Raw genomic sequence first — 17,153 nt, 5'->3', positions numbered from 1 at the left:
TTTAAAGATTGATCTTGGCCATTGATCAGCTCCAAAAATGAGAAACTCAAGACTTTAGTATCTTACTTTGATTTTTAAAGTGTCTGCATTAACCTTAATTCTGCTGTTACCTGCAATTCCCAAGCATCCACACAAGGATGCTCTCGCTCTCACCCACAGCCTGTCTACTGCTCTCTCTCTCTCTCTCCAAACCAGATCCCTCTCTGCTTATTTTTTATCCCTCTCTGAGAATTTCTTACTGGATTTTTTCTCTCTATTAAGTCTAGCTCCCGCTCCTCTGTCCTCTCCATAGGCTGCCGGATCACAGCCTGTTTGACTGTCTCTCTCCCTTTGTCTCTCTCTGTTAACCCCTTGAGTCCTGCTCCAAGCCTAACCAGGACTCTCACTATTCTCCTGCCCACCCCTACTTGGGGACTTCTTGTTCTCTTTATTTTTAACACCCTTAGCACAACCTCACCGTTGTGCCAACCTTTTGTTGGAGTCTCGTCACCTGATGTTGTGCGGCTCCCTCTCTTTTTGGGAGACTCGTCACCCGATGTGCGGCTCCCCGTGGGCACGGCTCTCTCTCTGTCTCTGCTCCCGGACTGATCTGGAGTCTTTTTCACCCCCGGTCCTCCGTATTATGCGTCCCAAACTCCTTACATCTTCTCTCGGCCCTCAGTAACATTGTGCCCCACAACCCCTCGCAGTGATTCAGGCGAGTCAACTTAGGGTCTTGATGGCTTGTGACAGGGGTTCCTCTAACTAATTGAGGTAGTCAATATAAAAATATACTCACCCCCACTGAGGAGTCCTGTCCTGCCGTCTGAAGTGCCAAATTGTAGATGAGGGCTTCCTCTCGAGGCTATATACAGCTCTACTAAAGCGAATACCCGTTGGCTAGGATCAAGTGTGTAGTATCGACATGCTGTACTTGGTTGAAGTAATTAGGTTACCTTTTAGCCTCATTTGAAGCATTTTTTAAAATCGGCATCTCGGCCTTTTGGCTAAGATGCAAATGAGATCAAGCCTTTGAGGAGGAGCTATGCCTACTCCAATCAGCTTGGATTTGGTACCAAATAAACCTGTTGGACTTTAACCTGGTGTTGTGAGACTTCTTACTGTGCTTACCCCAGTCCAACGCCGGCATCTCCACATCATGATCAAGCCCAAGACAGGAGGTGAGAGCCCTGCCTTGTCAGCTTGGATCGCGAATGTCTCAACTTGTTGAGACTCTGAATTGGACTTGATTTGATTGAACTGGAATAAAAACAAAAGCTAATACAGGACTCAAAATACCGTGTACTGATGTTGAAGACGTGACTTCATTTTACCAAACGATCGAATTGGAGAATATTGAAGAAGCCCTTATGTTTTATAGAGAATATGAGGAAACCATGAAAAGCCAAGTTGGATATGGGACGGCCCCGCCCCCAGACCCCGCCCCCACCAACCGTCAGTCGTTCGAATCTTCAGAGGGATTCGATGTTTCGGAGGAGCCGCGCATGTCATTGAGCGAGCCGTTTTGAAGAGCCCGAGCTCTGATTGGACGGGCGGGGCGGGGGTTTTGACAGTTGGAGGCGGGGCTTGCCCGCGAGGAGGGTCTCTCCCATTGGCTGGCATCTCAGCGGGTCTGATTGGTGAATGGAATGCCGCTGCCGGTGCCTGATTGGCTGGATCTGGCAGTTTGAATGGAGCGTTGGGCGGGAGGGGGAGGGGCCGCTGTTTTCCGCCCCGCAGAGAGAGAGAGAGAGAGAGGGTCGCTGTGTTAACGGCTGTTTACGAAGCAGCGGCCTGGAGACCAAGTGACCCGAGAGGAGAGGAGGACAGCAACGGAGCTTTGCTCGGGCCGGCAAAAAGGGCCCGATGGAGGTGCGCTCAGCCCAGCGGTCGTACCGCGGGATCCCGGCTGCAGCTGGAGGAGGAGGCGAGGATGTCCCCGTCCTCACCCTCACTCACTTCGCCCGAACCCCCTTCGTCTGTTTCAACACCGTGCGGACCGGCTGCTCGAAAACCGAAGTGTTGGCCATCGAAAACCCCGAGAGTGTCCCGGTCCTGGTGGCGATCGACAAGTTCCCCAGCTCCAAGGGGTTTGCAGTCAGCGAACGGGAATTTGTGGTCGAGGTAAGTAAGAAGGACAAGTCCCTCGACTCGTGGCCAATGCTCTCTCTGATTTTAAGTTGTCAGTGCTGCTGGGTTAAAGAGCTGCAGAGGTCTGCCAGGGGCACCGTCTCCACTGCAGCCTCCAGAGAAAATTGAGCAGAGATGTGCAGGTTAGGTGGAATGGCCATGCTAAATTTGCCCCTTACTATCCCAACATGTGTCGATTAGTGGGCTAGCCATGGGAAATGTATGGGGTTAAAGGGATAACCAGCCTCCCATCCATTGACTCAGTCTACACTTCCTGCTGCCTCGGCAAAGCACCTGGAATAATTAAGGATCCCAAACACCCCAACATTCTCTCTTCCATCTTCTGTTGGGAAAAAGATACAAAAGTCTGAGGTCACATATCAACGGACTCAAGAACAGCTTCTTTCCTGCTGCCATCAGACTTTTGAATGGACCTACCTTGCATTAAGTTGATCGTTCAATACACCTTCGCTATCACTGTAACACTACATTCTGCACTCTCCTCTATAAATCGTATGCTTTGTCTGTATAGCACGCAAGAAACAATACTTTTCACTGTATACGAATGCATGTGACAATAATAAATCAAATCAAATAGGGCCTGGGTAAGATGCTCTGTTGGAGGACTGGTGCAGACTCGATGGGCCAAATGGCCTCCTTCTCCACTGTTGGATTTATGATCAAATTCTGATTTGAAATCAGATTCTATGATCAGCTAGCTCAAATCCTGACTATACTGTGGCAGTATTATACTGCCACAAAACAACAAGCATTGCTTTATTTGAAAGCAATGTGCACTGCATCTCTTAAAGGATGTCCTGCTGATCTTCTACCACTTTCATTCAACTGTTCTCTTGGTTGTGTCTGGTTATAGTTAAGCATTACCTTCGGTTTACGATAAATTGGAACTTTGTTTTAAATCATAGGCTTACAAACCATCTTGGTACCAAATTCTTTGACATAAATATCAATGTGGTGTTTTCTGGAATATTTATATTGATCCAATGAGGAGATGATTTTCTATCTTGTTAATTTCTTGAACAAAAGTTAGGGTTATTGACATCCTTCCACTAGTGCATGTCAGATCTTAAGTCAGTGTTCTGCTTGATTTTTGAAATTGCAGTACTTAATAATTGACAAAATACCAAACCAGATTTCCGTTGGGCAACTATTACTGATGCTGCTCTTTTCATTAGGGAGAAGTTACAGACATATTTCTTGAAGATGACGCAATAAATGGACCATTTCTCACTTGCTTCATGCTCCTTTAAATGGATAATGGAGAAAGTGGGTTAGATTGTTAAAGAACTGCTTTCACTTCGGTGTCAGCTTAATATCAGATTCATGTTAATTTTTTTAATGTTTACCGGTCCAGGCAGCGGGCGATCGAGGGGGCCGTCCATCCTGACTGTCTGCCCCTCTACCGCGGCTACGTTCGCGGCCAGGTGTCCCTGGAGAGGGAGCATGCGGTGTCCACGAGCGCGGTTGACGTCTTCCGTGCCCGTTGGGCACTGCAGGGGTTGGGGTGCGTTATTGACCCTGATAATCACATTTTAATTTGATGTCTTTAAGTTTCCTTTGTACTTTGATTTCTGTTCGGGCTGTTCCCCCTCCTTTTGGGGAGCTGCCCCTTTTACTCTTTCCTGACTTAATTTGAGTTTGTTTATTTGGTTTGACCTAAAAAGGGGCCACCAACTACAAAATAGCTTTTGTTTATTAGTCACAAGTAGACTTACATTAACACTGCAATGAAGTTACTGTGATAATCTGTCTCAGCTATCTAAATTCCTGTCATCATTAGGAAAAAAAATGTGCTTTTTCTGTCTTTCAGAAGATGTTGGACATTACTTTATACTCACTGAACTATCTTTGGATGTGTGGTCACTGGTGGTGCAGTGGTTAGCACTGCTGCTTCATAGTGACAGGGACCCTGGTTTAATTCCCAACTTGGATCACTATCTGTGTGGAGTTTGCATGTCCTCCCTGTGTCTGCGTAGGTTTTCTCCGGGTGCTGCGGTTTCTCCCACAATCCAAAAGACATGTTGGTTAGGTGCATTGGTCATGCTAAATTCTCCCTCAGTGTATGCAAACAGGTGCTGGAGTGTGGTGACTAGGGGATTTTCACAATAACTTCATTGCAGTGTTAATGTAAGCTTACTTGTGACTCTAATAAATAAACTTTAAAACTGTTACAATATAGCGAATGGCATATGCTGACTAACCTAACATTGGCTCCTAATAAGGGCGGCACGGTAGCACAGTAGCACATCTGCTTTATGGCAACCAATGATGTAAAAAAAGGGGAATGGCGTCGTCCTTAGTTCCACAAAGGGCCTGGGGAACCTGCTGCACTGCAACTGTCTTGCTCAGCCTGAGTTGGATGGTTGGGAGAGAAAGAAGTGGCTGCATTATTGTGCAAGTCAATAGGAGTGGTGTGGCAATCTTATTGTGATTACTCCTCAATGAAAGTTATGGCCCTTCATTTATAACTGCATTTCCTTATTTATTTAATTGTGTGTGAGATTAATGGAAACCATTGTTGTAATTGTGGTCTTTTGAAATATGTTTTTCCCCTCGCAGCCAGCAGAAAAGTATTACCTTACCATAACTTGGACACCAGTAGATGCTGGAGGTGTCCGAGAAACAGTGACATTTAATGTTGGCTGTGTGAAAGTTCTCTGTGTTCTACTGGGCAAGGCAGAGAACCCACCCAAAAAGAAGGTGAGAGAATTTGTTCCTGTTTCTTAGTTAGCACTGTAAATGATACACTATTGACACACTACATTGTTCAGCATTTTATTCCTCATCCTTTATGACAACCACACAACCATTACTGATATTGACTCTTTTTAATTCCATCTTTATTTGGTTATCTGCATTTCAATTCTTCAGCTACTTTGGTAGTATTTGAACTTGTGGCACAGTGGTTAGCACTGCTGCCTCAGAGCGCCAGGGACCCGGATTCAATTCCTGGCTTGGGTCACTATCTGTGCGGAGTCTGCACGTTCTCTCCATGTCTGCGTAGGTTTATCCATGCATCCTCCGGGTGCTCTGGTTTCCTCCCACAGTCTGAAAGACCTGCTGGTTAGGTGCACTGGCTATGCTAAATTCTCCCTCAGCGTATGCGAACAGGCGCCTGAGTGTGGCGACTAGGGGATTTTTACAGTAACTTCATTGCAGTGTTAATGTAAGCCTTCTTGTGACACTAATAATAATTAAATAGTAAAAACGTGAGTCTTCATATCATTCATCTAGACCTCTAACCCATCACACAAACACTGTCACCATATCCTTCCAGAATGGTCATCTATTAATAAATAAGATCCTTGCCATCAGTTGCATTCTGTAGTCTTCTTGCTTTGCAATCTACCCATGGTGGCAGAATAGTCCTTATTACCAAATTACACCACCTCTGGCCCCTTCTCCTTCAAACGTTTGTCAACTTTCCTAACTAATCTTAATTCTTGACCAACCTGCACCCTCCCCAGAATATTGTGCATTCTTTCCTTTGCTGTACTCTTTGACTTCATTTACAGTGATTTCAATCTTTATTGGAACGTGTACTGCCTTCTGCCATTTTTCTAATTTCACTCCCCTCCTGTAATCCCATAATCTCCCCTTCCATATAAGCATCTACCCGTAGTCACATTTACCCCTCCCCATCACATGGCCTCTCTGCTTGCATGGTCTTAGTCATAGCTGAGATTGTATCTGATCACTTCCTAATGGCCCATATTTCCGTACTGTCTTGCAAACTGCTCTGGATAGCAGGGGCAGGGGAAAATGTTTTCTGTAAGTTCTTCACAAATGCATTTTGAAAATTCCAACTGTTTAACCTTTGGCGCTCTGCTCCCCCCAGTATTTGCACAGCTGTTCATCTGCACAGCCACATCCACCTTTGGCATCCTTAAAACCTACCATTCTGGCCAAATTCTTGGCTTTTTCTTGCATGGCTTGAAGTCAAATATTGATTGAAGCTTCAGGAAGCACCTTAGGATGTTTTACTCCATTAAAAGTACTATATAATTGTAAGTTTTGTTTATCCTTTTCCATTGCACTTGATCCTACCACAAATAACAAATATTTGCACTTTTCTTTCTGATAAACTTCTTTAAAAAGGAATGGCCATGATTTTTATCTAACACAGCATAAGGACCAGCAACAATTCTGAACTTGAATGTTAACTGTTAGCTGTTTTGCAAAAGTAAATTCAAAGTACTCTTCGTTTCTTTTGTTTTTTCAATGGCCATGGTGACTTAGACCAATTGATTTTAAGCATGATATTAAAAAATCAAAGGCCACCGAGTTTACCTTCTACTATCTTGGAAGTTGAATGATTCAGTGATAATGGAGCTGATAACTAATGGTCATTTCTATCAATTAGTCCATAACAGACCCAGAAATGATACAAGGGAAACAACATTACAGTATTTTGAGAAGAATGGGTCCAAAGTCACCTTTTCCTCTATGCTTGTCACACTTGCCACATATTGGCCCTGATTTTACCATTTTGAGTACAAGTGCCGAATCTGGGCGTCAAATAGATCCGAGCCCGGAATCATCTTTGCAGCGCGCCCATACGCTTTTTGCCGGCTCCGGTCAGATCCACGCAGTGGTGGGGCTTAGAGCTGCCGGAAGGATCGGAGCTCTGAACTGCGCATGCGCAGTTCGAAAAAAAATCCGAAGCAGTGCGCCCGGGCGTGAAAGAAAAAAGGAGCAGAGTGTGGGGGGGGGGGGGGGGGGGGGGGGGATGATAGACTTGGGAGAATCTGGCAAACTGAAAATAATGTAGCATCCTCTTTGTGCTGCCTAATTATCTATGGGAAAGGTAATTAAACTACAGTGTCCTAGTGAGCAATTAGTGACCTGAATAATACACTTGTGATCTGTAACTGGATTGTTGATGTCCCTGTAGCCATGAGCAGGTGGTCAAATGTTCAGAGTCATGTGGTGAACTTGGAAGAATTGGCCCCATGGTGGAACTTGGTTGGAAATAAGATTCAAGGAGATTACTAAATCTGGGAAATCAACCATAGTGAAAAGAAGTTTGTATTGGCGACTCTTCTCTCACATTCCATGGCAGATGTGCCCCTACTTATGAATGTGATTTGCATGGGCAACGTTGGGTGCAGCTAATCTGCCTCTGGAGCAGGCTTGGATCCTTTCTTTCATCTTGTTTTCATCTGAGCATTGCACAGAATTAGAGGAATTCCCTTTGGAAGATAATGTCAAAATTATAATCGCAGGAACTAAAAACCTGGCGGTCAAAAATTTGGGAAAATATTTCAAAATATATATCCCCATCCATATTTTGAAATATTTTCCCAAATTTTTGACTGTTAGGTTTTTAGTGCTGTTAAAATGGAAAATAATTCATTTGAAAAGGTATGACAACATAAAACAAGCACAATCAAGAGAAAGAAAAGTACTCAGCAAATTAAGGGGGATAAAAACTGACAAGTCCTCTGGACTTGATGCCTAATGACTTGCATCCATGGGTCATAAAGGAAATGTTGCCGAGATTGTGGATGGATTGATAGTAATCTTCCAAAATTCCCTAGATTACAGAAAGGAGCCAGCGGTTAAGAAACTGCAAACCTTATGTCCCTCTTTAAAAAAAGAGGCAGACAGAAAGCATGGCCCAGTTAGCATATCGCCTGTCAGTGAAAAGGTCAAGATCATAATTAAATAATGTTGACTCTGCTTGATTATGTGATCAGGAAGTCATGATTGACATATTTAAGAGTTGCTGGAGGATGAAGAGTTGTTTGTGGATGGAATGATCAAGGTAGATAAATGGGGAACTGCTAAATTTGATAAGGTTCCGCATTAAACATTATTGCACAAGAAAAGAGCATCTGGTATTTGGGTCATATGTTGGCATGAGTAGAGAATTGGCCAAGAGAAAACAGAGTTGGGTTAAATGGGGCATTTTCAGGTTGGCAAACTACAATTAGTGGTGTGGAGCAGGTATCAATGCTAGGGTCTCAACTATTTACAATCTATACAGAATGTATTGGCCCGAAAACAAATTGTGAGGAGGACAGAGTCTGCCGTAGGAAATCAATAGTTGAGATGGGGGATTGGGGGCCATGCTGGCAGATGGATTATAATGTGAGGTTATCCATTTTGGCAGGAAGAAAGAAATCTTGTTTAAATAGAGAGGAACTGCAGAATGCTGTGGGAGAGAGGGATCTGGATGTCCTTATACATGAATTGGAAAAATATTAGCATGCAGGTACATCAAGTCATTAAGACAAATGGAATGTTGGCCTTTATTGTAAGAAGGGTAGAATGTAAAAATGGAGAAATGTTGCTGCAATTGTACAGGATGCTGAGTACCTAGAGTACTGCCTACAGATTTGGTCTCCTATTTAAGGAAGAATATACTTGCATTGGAGACTGTTCAGAGAAAGTTCACTCAGTTGATTCCTGGATGAAGGATGTGACTATATTCATTCTGGATTTTAGAAGAATGATGTTATCCTATTGCAGTATATTAGATTCCGGGAGGACTTGGCAGAGTAGATATTGAGAGGATATTTCCCCTCGTATGGGAATCTAAAATTGGGGGGGCATAGTTTCAGAATAGGGGATTGCCCATTGGGCCTTGAGAAATCTCTTCAGTGAGCATTTTGAATCTTTGGAATTCTCTACCTCAGAGAGCTGTGGAAACTTGTCATAGAGCATATTTCAGGCTGAGATAGATTTTCGAACTCCAGGCAAGTCAAGAGTTATGATGAACAGGTTTGGAAGCGTAATTTCAGAATTACAGTACAGTAAAATCTTTTTATTCAATGATGTGCGGGGTTAATTGAGTTTAATTTACTAATGGAATACAACATAATAGTTTAGCATGAACTAATATGCAAGTACTCAGCAAGTAAATATTGTTTTATTTTTCTTTTAATCTTCAACAGTACATTCATACATATAAAATAGTAGAGTATACAGGTACTGGTTCTGGATAACTTCCTAATTGCTTTCAGTTATTAAAGTGATGATTTGTATTACAAGTGTATTGTGTTCAATGTTTTAAAACTGCACAGTCTAAATACTTAATTTACTTCCATAGCGAAGCCTGTGGGAAACCATTAAAAGAAAGAAAACCTCAGAAGGTTCTGCTCTTTTGAAACCAAAAAGAAGTGCATCAATTGCCAGCAAAACAATAATCATATCACAAAAGGTGGAGCCTCGAAGTCCTCTTCAGTCATGTGAAAATCTCAGTCCTGTTGGAGATAGAATTCCCCCTCTTCACGATCCTTCAGAGTATGATGGTCACAAAATAATGCAATTATCCCCTATATTACCCCCAAGTCAAAAGAAGGAAGAACTTGAAAATTGTACTCCACTTTCGCTTAAATGCTATACTACTTACTCTGTCCACAAAAGTAATGGAGTAGCATTGCAAAATGAGAGGAGACTGGTTTGTGACAAAAAGCCCAATGAACCTTTCATAGCTGAGACTTTTCTGGAGCCCATGGTGAACTTGGTATATCAACCAGTGGAAAGGTTTTCTATCAAAACACCCACACATTTTCCTTGTATATCTGCTCCTTCTACTCCTTTTCATGTACGTCGGATCTTAAGCCCTGATTCTTTTGTAAATGATAGTTATGTCCCTGATGAAGACGCTGAACCAGTTGTTGAGTCATCAGTGTTGTCACCAGATCAGTTTTTGAAAGATACACGGGAAACTATGAACCAGCCTTTGTCAAGATTAAGTCATGTACAGGCTGTTGAACCTACCTTGGATGAAATTAGGTTGCAGTCTGGAAATTCCTCAATACTGGAAAGGAGCAATGAACAGTTGGGCTTTGTGGCAACGCTTGGATCACCTGGGCCAGCACTGGGTGCTCCAGCTGTTATTAATGTGGAAGAGCTGGAGCCAGCAAAATCGAGGTTAACTTTTCTTGTAAAGTCCAAAACTTCTAATCACCATCAGAGCACACAGCCACATAGACAGCACACATGTCAATCTACTGATCAAACCAAGCAGCTCCCTGTCTACACGGCGACAGGAGCCAAAACTAAATCTATCGGACCCTGCGAACTGGAGAGAAAAGTTAAACTGCCAAGGAAGCAAGCTATTGAAGTCAAAACAAATTTCAGTTCACAGTCTGCTAGTGCTATGTACACTGAAACTGAAAACAGAAATCCAAGTCTTGTAATCCAACTACCCATTTCAAGCAGAAAGAGAAGAAGTTCGGAATTCTTATCAACTGATGCGCAGGAAAAGGATCCTTATGTTCCCAAGAGAAAGTCTGTAAACCTGGAACAATCGTATCGGAAATCAAGTGTTGTGAAAAAATACTCTTCGTGTGGAGGAAGGAAGCAACTCCAGAAAAGAAAATCTGGTATGAATTGATGTACTTAATTTTGTACAGCGAATATGGTGGGTTTATAAAGAGTAAAAACCATAAATAAGTATGGTTGATGGATATAAAATGTTATGCAGTGATATTTGAAACTAAAGGAGGTACAGATCAGCATTTTTGATTGCTTTATTTAGATTTTTTTTTTAATGTATTGTACCACATCCCATGGGCCTCTAATGCTGGAGGCCAGTTGGACTTTAAGAAAGCAATTCCAATTCTTGTGGTCAGAAACTGCTATAACTTAATTTGATTGTGCTATTGAATAATAGGAATAATGCATCTGCAGTTTAAATATATTGAAATTGAACTTCATAGTGACATCAAAAAGATCAGAGAATACAGGTCTTCAGAGTGCATGACATTAGGTTCAGCAATTCCCGTGCTTTCCACTAGCTCATTCTAACCATGATAATGATATTACCACTGTTAGAATTACAAAAGTGTTTCTAGTCGTGTTTAAATATATTAGCACTTAGCGATATGAGGTTGGGCATTTACTTAATGGTTCTGCGCTGACATAAGAGTGTGTCACTCAGCTCCTCAAGATCTAACCACATTTAATGGGGGCGATTCTCCCATCGCGATCCACAACTTTTCTGGCGGGTCGGGCTGGGAGATGCATGTCGTCGGCCTTTTTTTGGGATTTGCACATGCGTCGGGAACGCATGTGCACCTCCCAGAGCCGGAGAACAGTCGGAGTCCAGACCACGCTGGAAACCGGCTGGATGACAGGTAAGTCATTTGAATTTTAAAAAAATATAGTTTAAATATGTTTTGCATTTCATTATCAAGAACTTGCCGGTCCTGATAGAATCTCCCACCCCGCCAGGAGTACTTCATTCCGGCGGGGTTTAGAGTAGCTCCTCACATTTGGGGAACTAGTGAGAGACCCCACCGGAATGAAGGGGGGGAAATCGGGGGGCCCCCAGGGGGTGGGGTGGTGGTGCCCCCTGGGCATGGACACCCTGGCACTGCCCAAAGGGCAAAGTGCCCATGCCCAGGGGGCACCTTGGCGCTGCCCACTGGGCATTGGGCAGTGCCAAGGGGGAGGGGCCTACTGTGGGCGGGGCCTAAGGGTGATCGGTGGGTGGGGGCCCTGCCACTCTGCATGGTGATCTGTCTGGGCTAGAGAGAGACCAGCGATCAGGGTGGGCTGGGGGTGGTGGCGGGTTTGCCGTGGTAAAGGGGGAGGTCTGCTGGGTGGGGGAGATCACCACTGCTGGGTGCGGGGTGCTGGACATCGGGGTGCACTGAGGTAGGGTGGGGGAGGGGGGGGTCGGAGCTGGCCCAGGAATTATTGTGGGGGCTGCAATCAGGGGGAGAGGGGTTTGGGTTTTGGGGGGGGGGGGGGGGGCTGCACTGCGGGAGTCCCGGGCTGACCAGCAATGGAGCTGGCCAGCAAACGGAGAGATTGACAGATGGGGACCACTGCGCATGCACAGAGTTCTGGAGCTGTCAGACTCTGGCGCAAATAGGCCCCCCCCCCGGTTTTTAATGAGATTCCTGTTTGTGACCTCTGCAGTGCAGAGTGGGTAGTTTTGAGTGTGAAGCTGCACTGACAAAACAGTCAGCACTTTTGGGAGAATCGCCCCCAATGTTTCCAAAACAGTATGGTTCAGATCACCACATAGCCAAATCACCTTTGCATTATGCTTAATCTGACAAGGCCCTGGGTATCCAAAATAGACAGTAGTAATTAGTATGTTGTCCGATTTAAGATGCAAATATGGAATACACTGTCGGCCTCTTGCCAAATAAGGCTGATCAAGGGTGTTGCACAGTTTCCACCCATTTTCGAAATCTCTGCATCTATGTCGCATGTGCAATAATGCTTTTTCCAAGGTGGCATCATTTTACCAAAGTAAATGTGTAAACTATTCTCAATTCAAATTGCCACGTGACATATTAGCAGCTAGTAACTCCAAACCAAGGCCATTTGTGTATATGCATTGTCATGCATAATTCACTGAGAAACATATTCATGTAATGCATATAGTATTCATCTTTCTGTTTTTGTAGTTTTTAAGAGGATTGTTTTGAGGATTAATTATTAAGGTTTTAATAGGTTATGAAGTAACTTTTGTATTTTTGTTGAACTCCACAGTTGCTCATGTTAGGTCCTCCACTACTGCTCAAGTAAAACCTGGAAAGCTAATGCCTGGGGTTGCGCAGTCGCATTTTGCTTTTAGAAAATTGACTAAGACAGGTAGGTAAATGTATAGTATTTGCAAGCTTTTGCTACGTATTTTGTTTATTTACAAAATGTAAACTGAAAAAATATATAACGTTTAATTTCTAAAGATCATCTCAATTGAAGTAGTAGTCACAGAAGTGACTTCACAATGTCTGAAGCTTATACCTATTTATTTGAAATACTTCTAATTTTTCCAAGTCACTTAATGCCCAAAGTTTTTTTTTAGTATCACGGTTTCATATACTTTCATTATGGCTGGCATTAGTGCACTTCTAGAGATGTGTTACAATAACCATTTCTTGGTTAAGGCCCGAAAGACATGCTGGTTAGATGCATTGGCCATGCTAAATTCTCCCTCTGTGTGTCCAAACAGGCGCTGGAGTGTGGCGACTAGGGGATTTTCACAGTAACTTCATTGCAGTGTTAATGTAAACCTATTTGCAACACTAATGAATAAACTTTTAAACTTTAGGTGTCATAGTGTGAAATTTGAACTTTTCTGAACTGGTGCACTGCAGCTCGGCAAAATAAAATTGGATGCATTGGATTTACCTTAGCAATGCAGCTTGATGGTTGAACCAAATAGAGGGCGGTATCTTACCATTGTGTTGTGCCCATTTTCGCAGTCGTAAAGTGGGGCGTAAAACGAATAGCTTAATTGGCGCTGGTTTTACAAGTACAGGATTTCCGACGCGGTTAGCCTCTTGTCGGAAATGGGTGAGAGGCTGATTAATTTATTTAAATATATGGAAATCGCATCTTAAATGTGTTTGGTAAGCTTGGCGCTCTATCGTCCGGGCTCACCTACCTTTATGGCCTTGCTGGGGGAGATTCTCGCAGGTGAGGAATAGACATGCCCCCCATTAACAGGGAGCAGTTGTCCTGGCCTCGCTGGTGGAACCAGAGGTCATTAAGGCCCCCTGGGGAAATCAAGGGCAAAGGCGGGGGGGAATACGCCTTAGGCAGTGCCAGACTGGCACTAGGGGGGGGGGGGCCGGGGCTAATAGGGAGAGGGGGCTTGCTGCCATTCTGTAATGATCAGTGGGGAGAGAGAGGGGCCCACTGTCACTCTGCAGCGATCGGTGGGCGGACAGAAAGGGAGGGGGCCCGTTGCCATTCTGCAGCAATCGGTGGGGGAAGGATGGCGGGTCTATGATTGGTGGGGGAGGTGGGTCCTGCGATTAGCCTGGGCAGTAGGGGGGCCGATGGGGGCTGTATCTTGGGCTGTGATAGTAGTGCGGGGGGGGGGGGGTCTGCTTCAGGCTAGCAGGGGCCTGACAGCTCTCTTTGTCTGTCAGAGCCCTGCTACTGTTAATGCGCATGTGCAGCATCAGAGGTCTGCACATGCGCACTACCTACCTCTGCACACTTTCGGCCCTGTTAAGCCCCGCCCACAGACTTCTGCAGCAAGCAACAGACTCGCTCAAAATTTTGCGCCCAGAGTGCATATGGGGGGGGGGGGGGGGCATGCAAACGCGCCAAAAAACAGATCTGAAACTCCCAGTTTTAAGCCTGCCTGGTATTTAGACAAAAAATGGTAAAATTCTGGCCATAATTTCCATGTGCTGTTGAATATCTATCTAGTTGATGCAAGTTACTTTATATGCAAAATGGTCTGTGTAGAAGGCACACACTTTCAATGATGTTGCATCATTAGATTTTGAACTGCCATGAAATGCACATATCTTTACAGTTTTGCTTACATGTTCTGAATGCTGGAATATTCCTAACAAGACAGTTAGCTCATGGCTGTGCCGACAATCAATAGGATTTTTTTGTTAAACTGTTCAATTAGACATCCTGTAACTGTTTGCATTTGGTCATTCCGGTGAGTCTCGTCTGCTTCAGATTTCTAATCTTCTGAAAGTCTCGAGCAACTTGTTCAGAATTTGTTTCGGGTAACTTGAGACTACAATTGTATTTTGATGCAAACTATTTAAAATACATTTTCAATTTCTTTTACAATGAGAGGTTGGTTCTTGTGTATTCCTGTTGGTGTTATCAATTTATACTTATGTGATCTGTTTTATATACCATGTTGTACTGAGTAAAATAAGTTTAGTAGTCTTTGATTCTGAACTAGAATCAATATTATTTTTTCCATTTTTAATGGCTGCAGAGATATAGACTGTAACTAATTCCTTTGGATTGTGCTACTTATTGGCAAAGTGAGCAACTTTTTAATAATCCTTTTGAGTATTTCACGCTTGTGGGTTGAGTTCATAGATCACTGGAGAAATTTCAAACTTGAGGGTGATTAGCTTTAATGTTGGGTTCTTCATTCAATCCAGATTAGAACATTTTTTGTCGCCTGCTTTAAGTTGTTGGCACCTTGGAGAGGAAAGTTTGCGAGCCATCAAAAGAATTGCCTTGAAGTGGCGGTGCCGGTTATGGGGTGATTTTGTACCTGAACTCTCTGTCTGCGGCAATGGCAGTGCGTGCTCAGAATCCAGAAATTCACACCAACGAGTGGCATGAAACACACCATGGGACTGCAGAAAGCATATTTTAATACATTAGCATGCCATTAGCAAGCACTCTCTCTGGGATTCCACCCCCCTACCTGATATTCAGCAGTTTCTGATCAGGACACCCTTTAAAGATGGTGTCCCAATCACAGTGCAGTCAGATTTTGTCAGTGTGTTTAGACCCCAATCCCTGTGTGGTGACATGAAACATGTTGTAAGATCTAGAGAGAAACACACCGGTTTTCTCGCCAGTAACAACGCTCTGCCATTTTTTGGTAAAATTCCCCCCAACGTTTATTAATTAAGTTAACTAACTATTCAGATGCATTAATTCTAATAGAAATGCCTTGTGTACACTCACTGTTTATGGGTAAGTGACATTTCCTTCACCATTATTTACCACGGTTCAGTAATCAAAGGAAGAGAGCACTCTGGTTGATCAAAAAACAATTGAACTCTGCATTTTGTTTTCACATGTTACCAGCAAGTCCACGCACAGCTTCAAGTACGAGTGCATGCTCCAGAAACCATATTGAGATAACCTCAGTGGCGAAAACTCAATTTTTAAATTTGCTAGTCAGAAATGCATTTATCCACATTTGGGATCCCAGTTAGACATGTGTGGTAAATGGCTGATCTGTTGGACTAGATTGTTGTACAGCAAAGGCTGTTCTGTTTGTTTCCTTACACTTATTGTGTTGAATGGCGTTATTTCCATTAATGAGCATTATACCCATTTATTTGTATTTGCAGTTATCCCTAGACATCCAATGCCATTTGCTGCAAAAAATATGTTTTATGATGAACAATGGAAGGAGAAGCAGGAAAGAGGCTTTACGTGGTGGTTAAATTTTATTCTTACTCCTGATGACTTTACAGTGAACACCGAGTCCTCCAGAGGTGAGCTGAAATGGTTACCAAGTGTAGCTTTTAGTATTTACTATTCTCTTTATGAATTAAGTATTTAGTTCTCAGACCCAAAATGTTATATTTTGACATTCTTTGTCAACTTTTTAGATGTGCATTTAAGAATTTTCTTTTGCAAAAGTTTTCTTTCAATTCTGGCGCTGTCTAACCCTTTCAGTTTTAAGCAGTTACAAAATCAGTTATAGAAATCTTTTCCAGACACTTGGTGTGGGAGAAAATTGCTCCCAATTTTTTTTCCTGCTGTCATGATAATTCTAATTGTTGGAATTTGTTTTTCAGTGAATACTGCTACGCTGTTTATGGGTAGTGAGATACAGCACCATAAAGTTAGTGTTCCTGCAGCACCAACCAATGAAGAAATGTCACTAAGAGCATATACTGCAAAATGTCGACTTAATCGCCTTCGCCGTGCAGCTTGCAGACTATTTACATCTGAAGGGATGGTCAAGGTTATACAGAAGTTGGAAGCTGCCATTGAGGCTAAACATCTGGTTGTGCGGAAAGACCGATATCTCTGGAAAGACATTGGTAAATTTTCAAGCATATAGATTTAAAACATGATCCCCAGTTGAAGAATCTTATGGTTCAATTTGGATAAAGTATAAGCTGAATGTGTTGATGGTTGCTATTCTGCAACTTCTGCCTGGTGCCCAGAACTGACACACTACTCCAGTTGAGGCCAAATCAATGTTCTGTGCAAGTTTAACATGCTTTTCTACGCTCTGCCCCTATTCAGAAAGCCAAGGATGCTATTGTTTTATTAACCTTGTTCTCAATCTGTACATACCACCTTTAATGATTTATGCACATTTCCAATTAGGTTCTTCTGCTCGGGTGCGTTTTTGATATCTCTCCATATTCTTCCTACCAAAATAAATCACTTCACATTTCTCTGCATTAAACTTCATTTGCTACTTGTCCTCCCATTCAACAATCTATTTATGTACTTTTGAAGTTGTGCACATCCTCACAGTTTACAGTGCTTCCAAGTTTCATATCATCCGTAAATTTTGAAGTTGTGCCCTGTACGCCTTTTAAATCAGGAAGTTTAAGGGCTCAAACATTGATCCCTGGGAA

General features: G+C 43.1%; 1 protein-coding gene across 1 annotated transcript in view; it reads left to right on the top strand.

The window, feature by feature from the left end:
• The first annotated feature begins 1,724 nt into the window (after positions 1 to 1,724).
• aspm (assembly factor for spindle microtubules) overlaps positions 1,725 to 17,153 on the top strand; it is a 71,176-nt gene continuing 55,747 nt past the window's right edge. The window contains exons 1-6 of the mRNA XM_078218138.1: positions 1,725 to 2,103; positions 4,690 to 4,830; positions 9,185 to 10,466; positions 12,592 to 12,693; positions 15,903 to 16,049; positions 16,356 to 16,604. Coding sequence (XP_078074264.1) covers positions 1,846 to 2,103; positions 4,690 to 4,830; positions 9,185 to 10,466; positions 12,592 to 12,693; positions 15,903 to 16,049; positions 16,356 to 16,604 — 2,179 coding nt within the window. The 5' untranslated portion in view covers positions 1,725 to 1,845. The remainder of the gene's footprint in view (positions 2,104 to 4,689; positions 4,831 to 9,184; positions 10,467 to 12,591; positions 12,694 to 15,902; positions 16,050 to 16,355; positions 16,605 to 17,153) is intronic.

The sequence above is a fragment of the Mustelus asterias genome, chromosome 8 (genome assembly GCF_964213995.1).
Source record: "Mustelus asterias chromosome 8, sMusAst1.hap1.1, whole genome shotgun sequence".
Lineage (NCBI taxonomy): Eukaryota > Metazoa > Chordata > Chondrichthyes > Carcharhiniformes > Triakidae > Mustelus > Mustelus asterias.
Note: the sequence above shows the minus strand (reverse complement) of the source record. Positions and strands in the feature narration are given on the sequence as shown.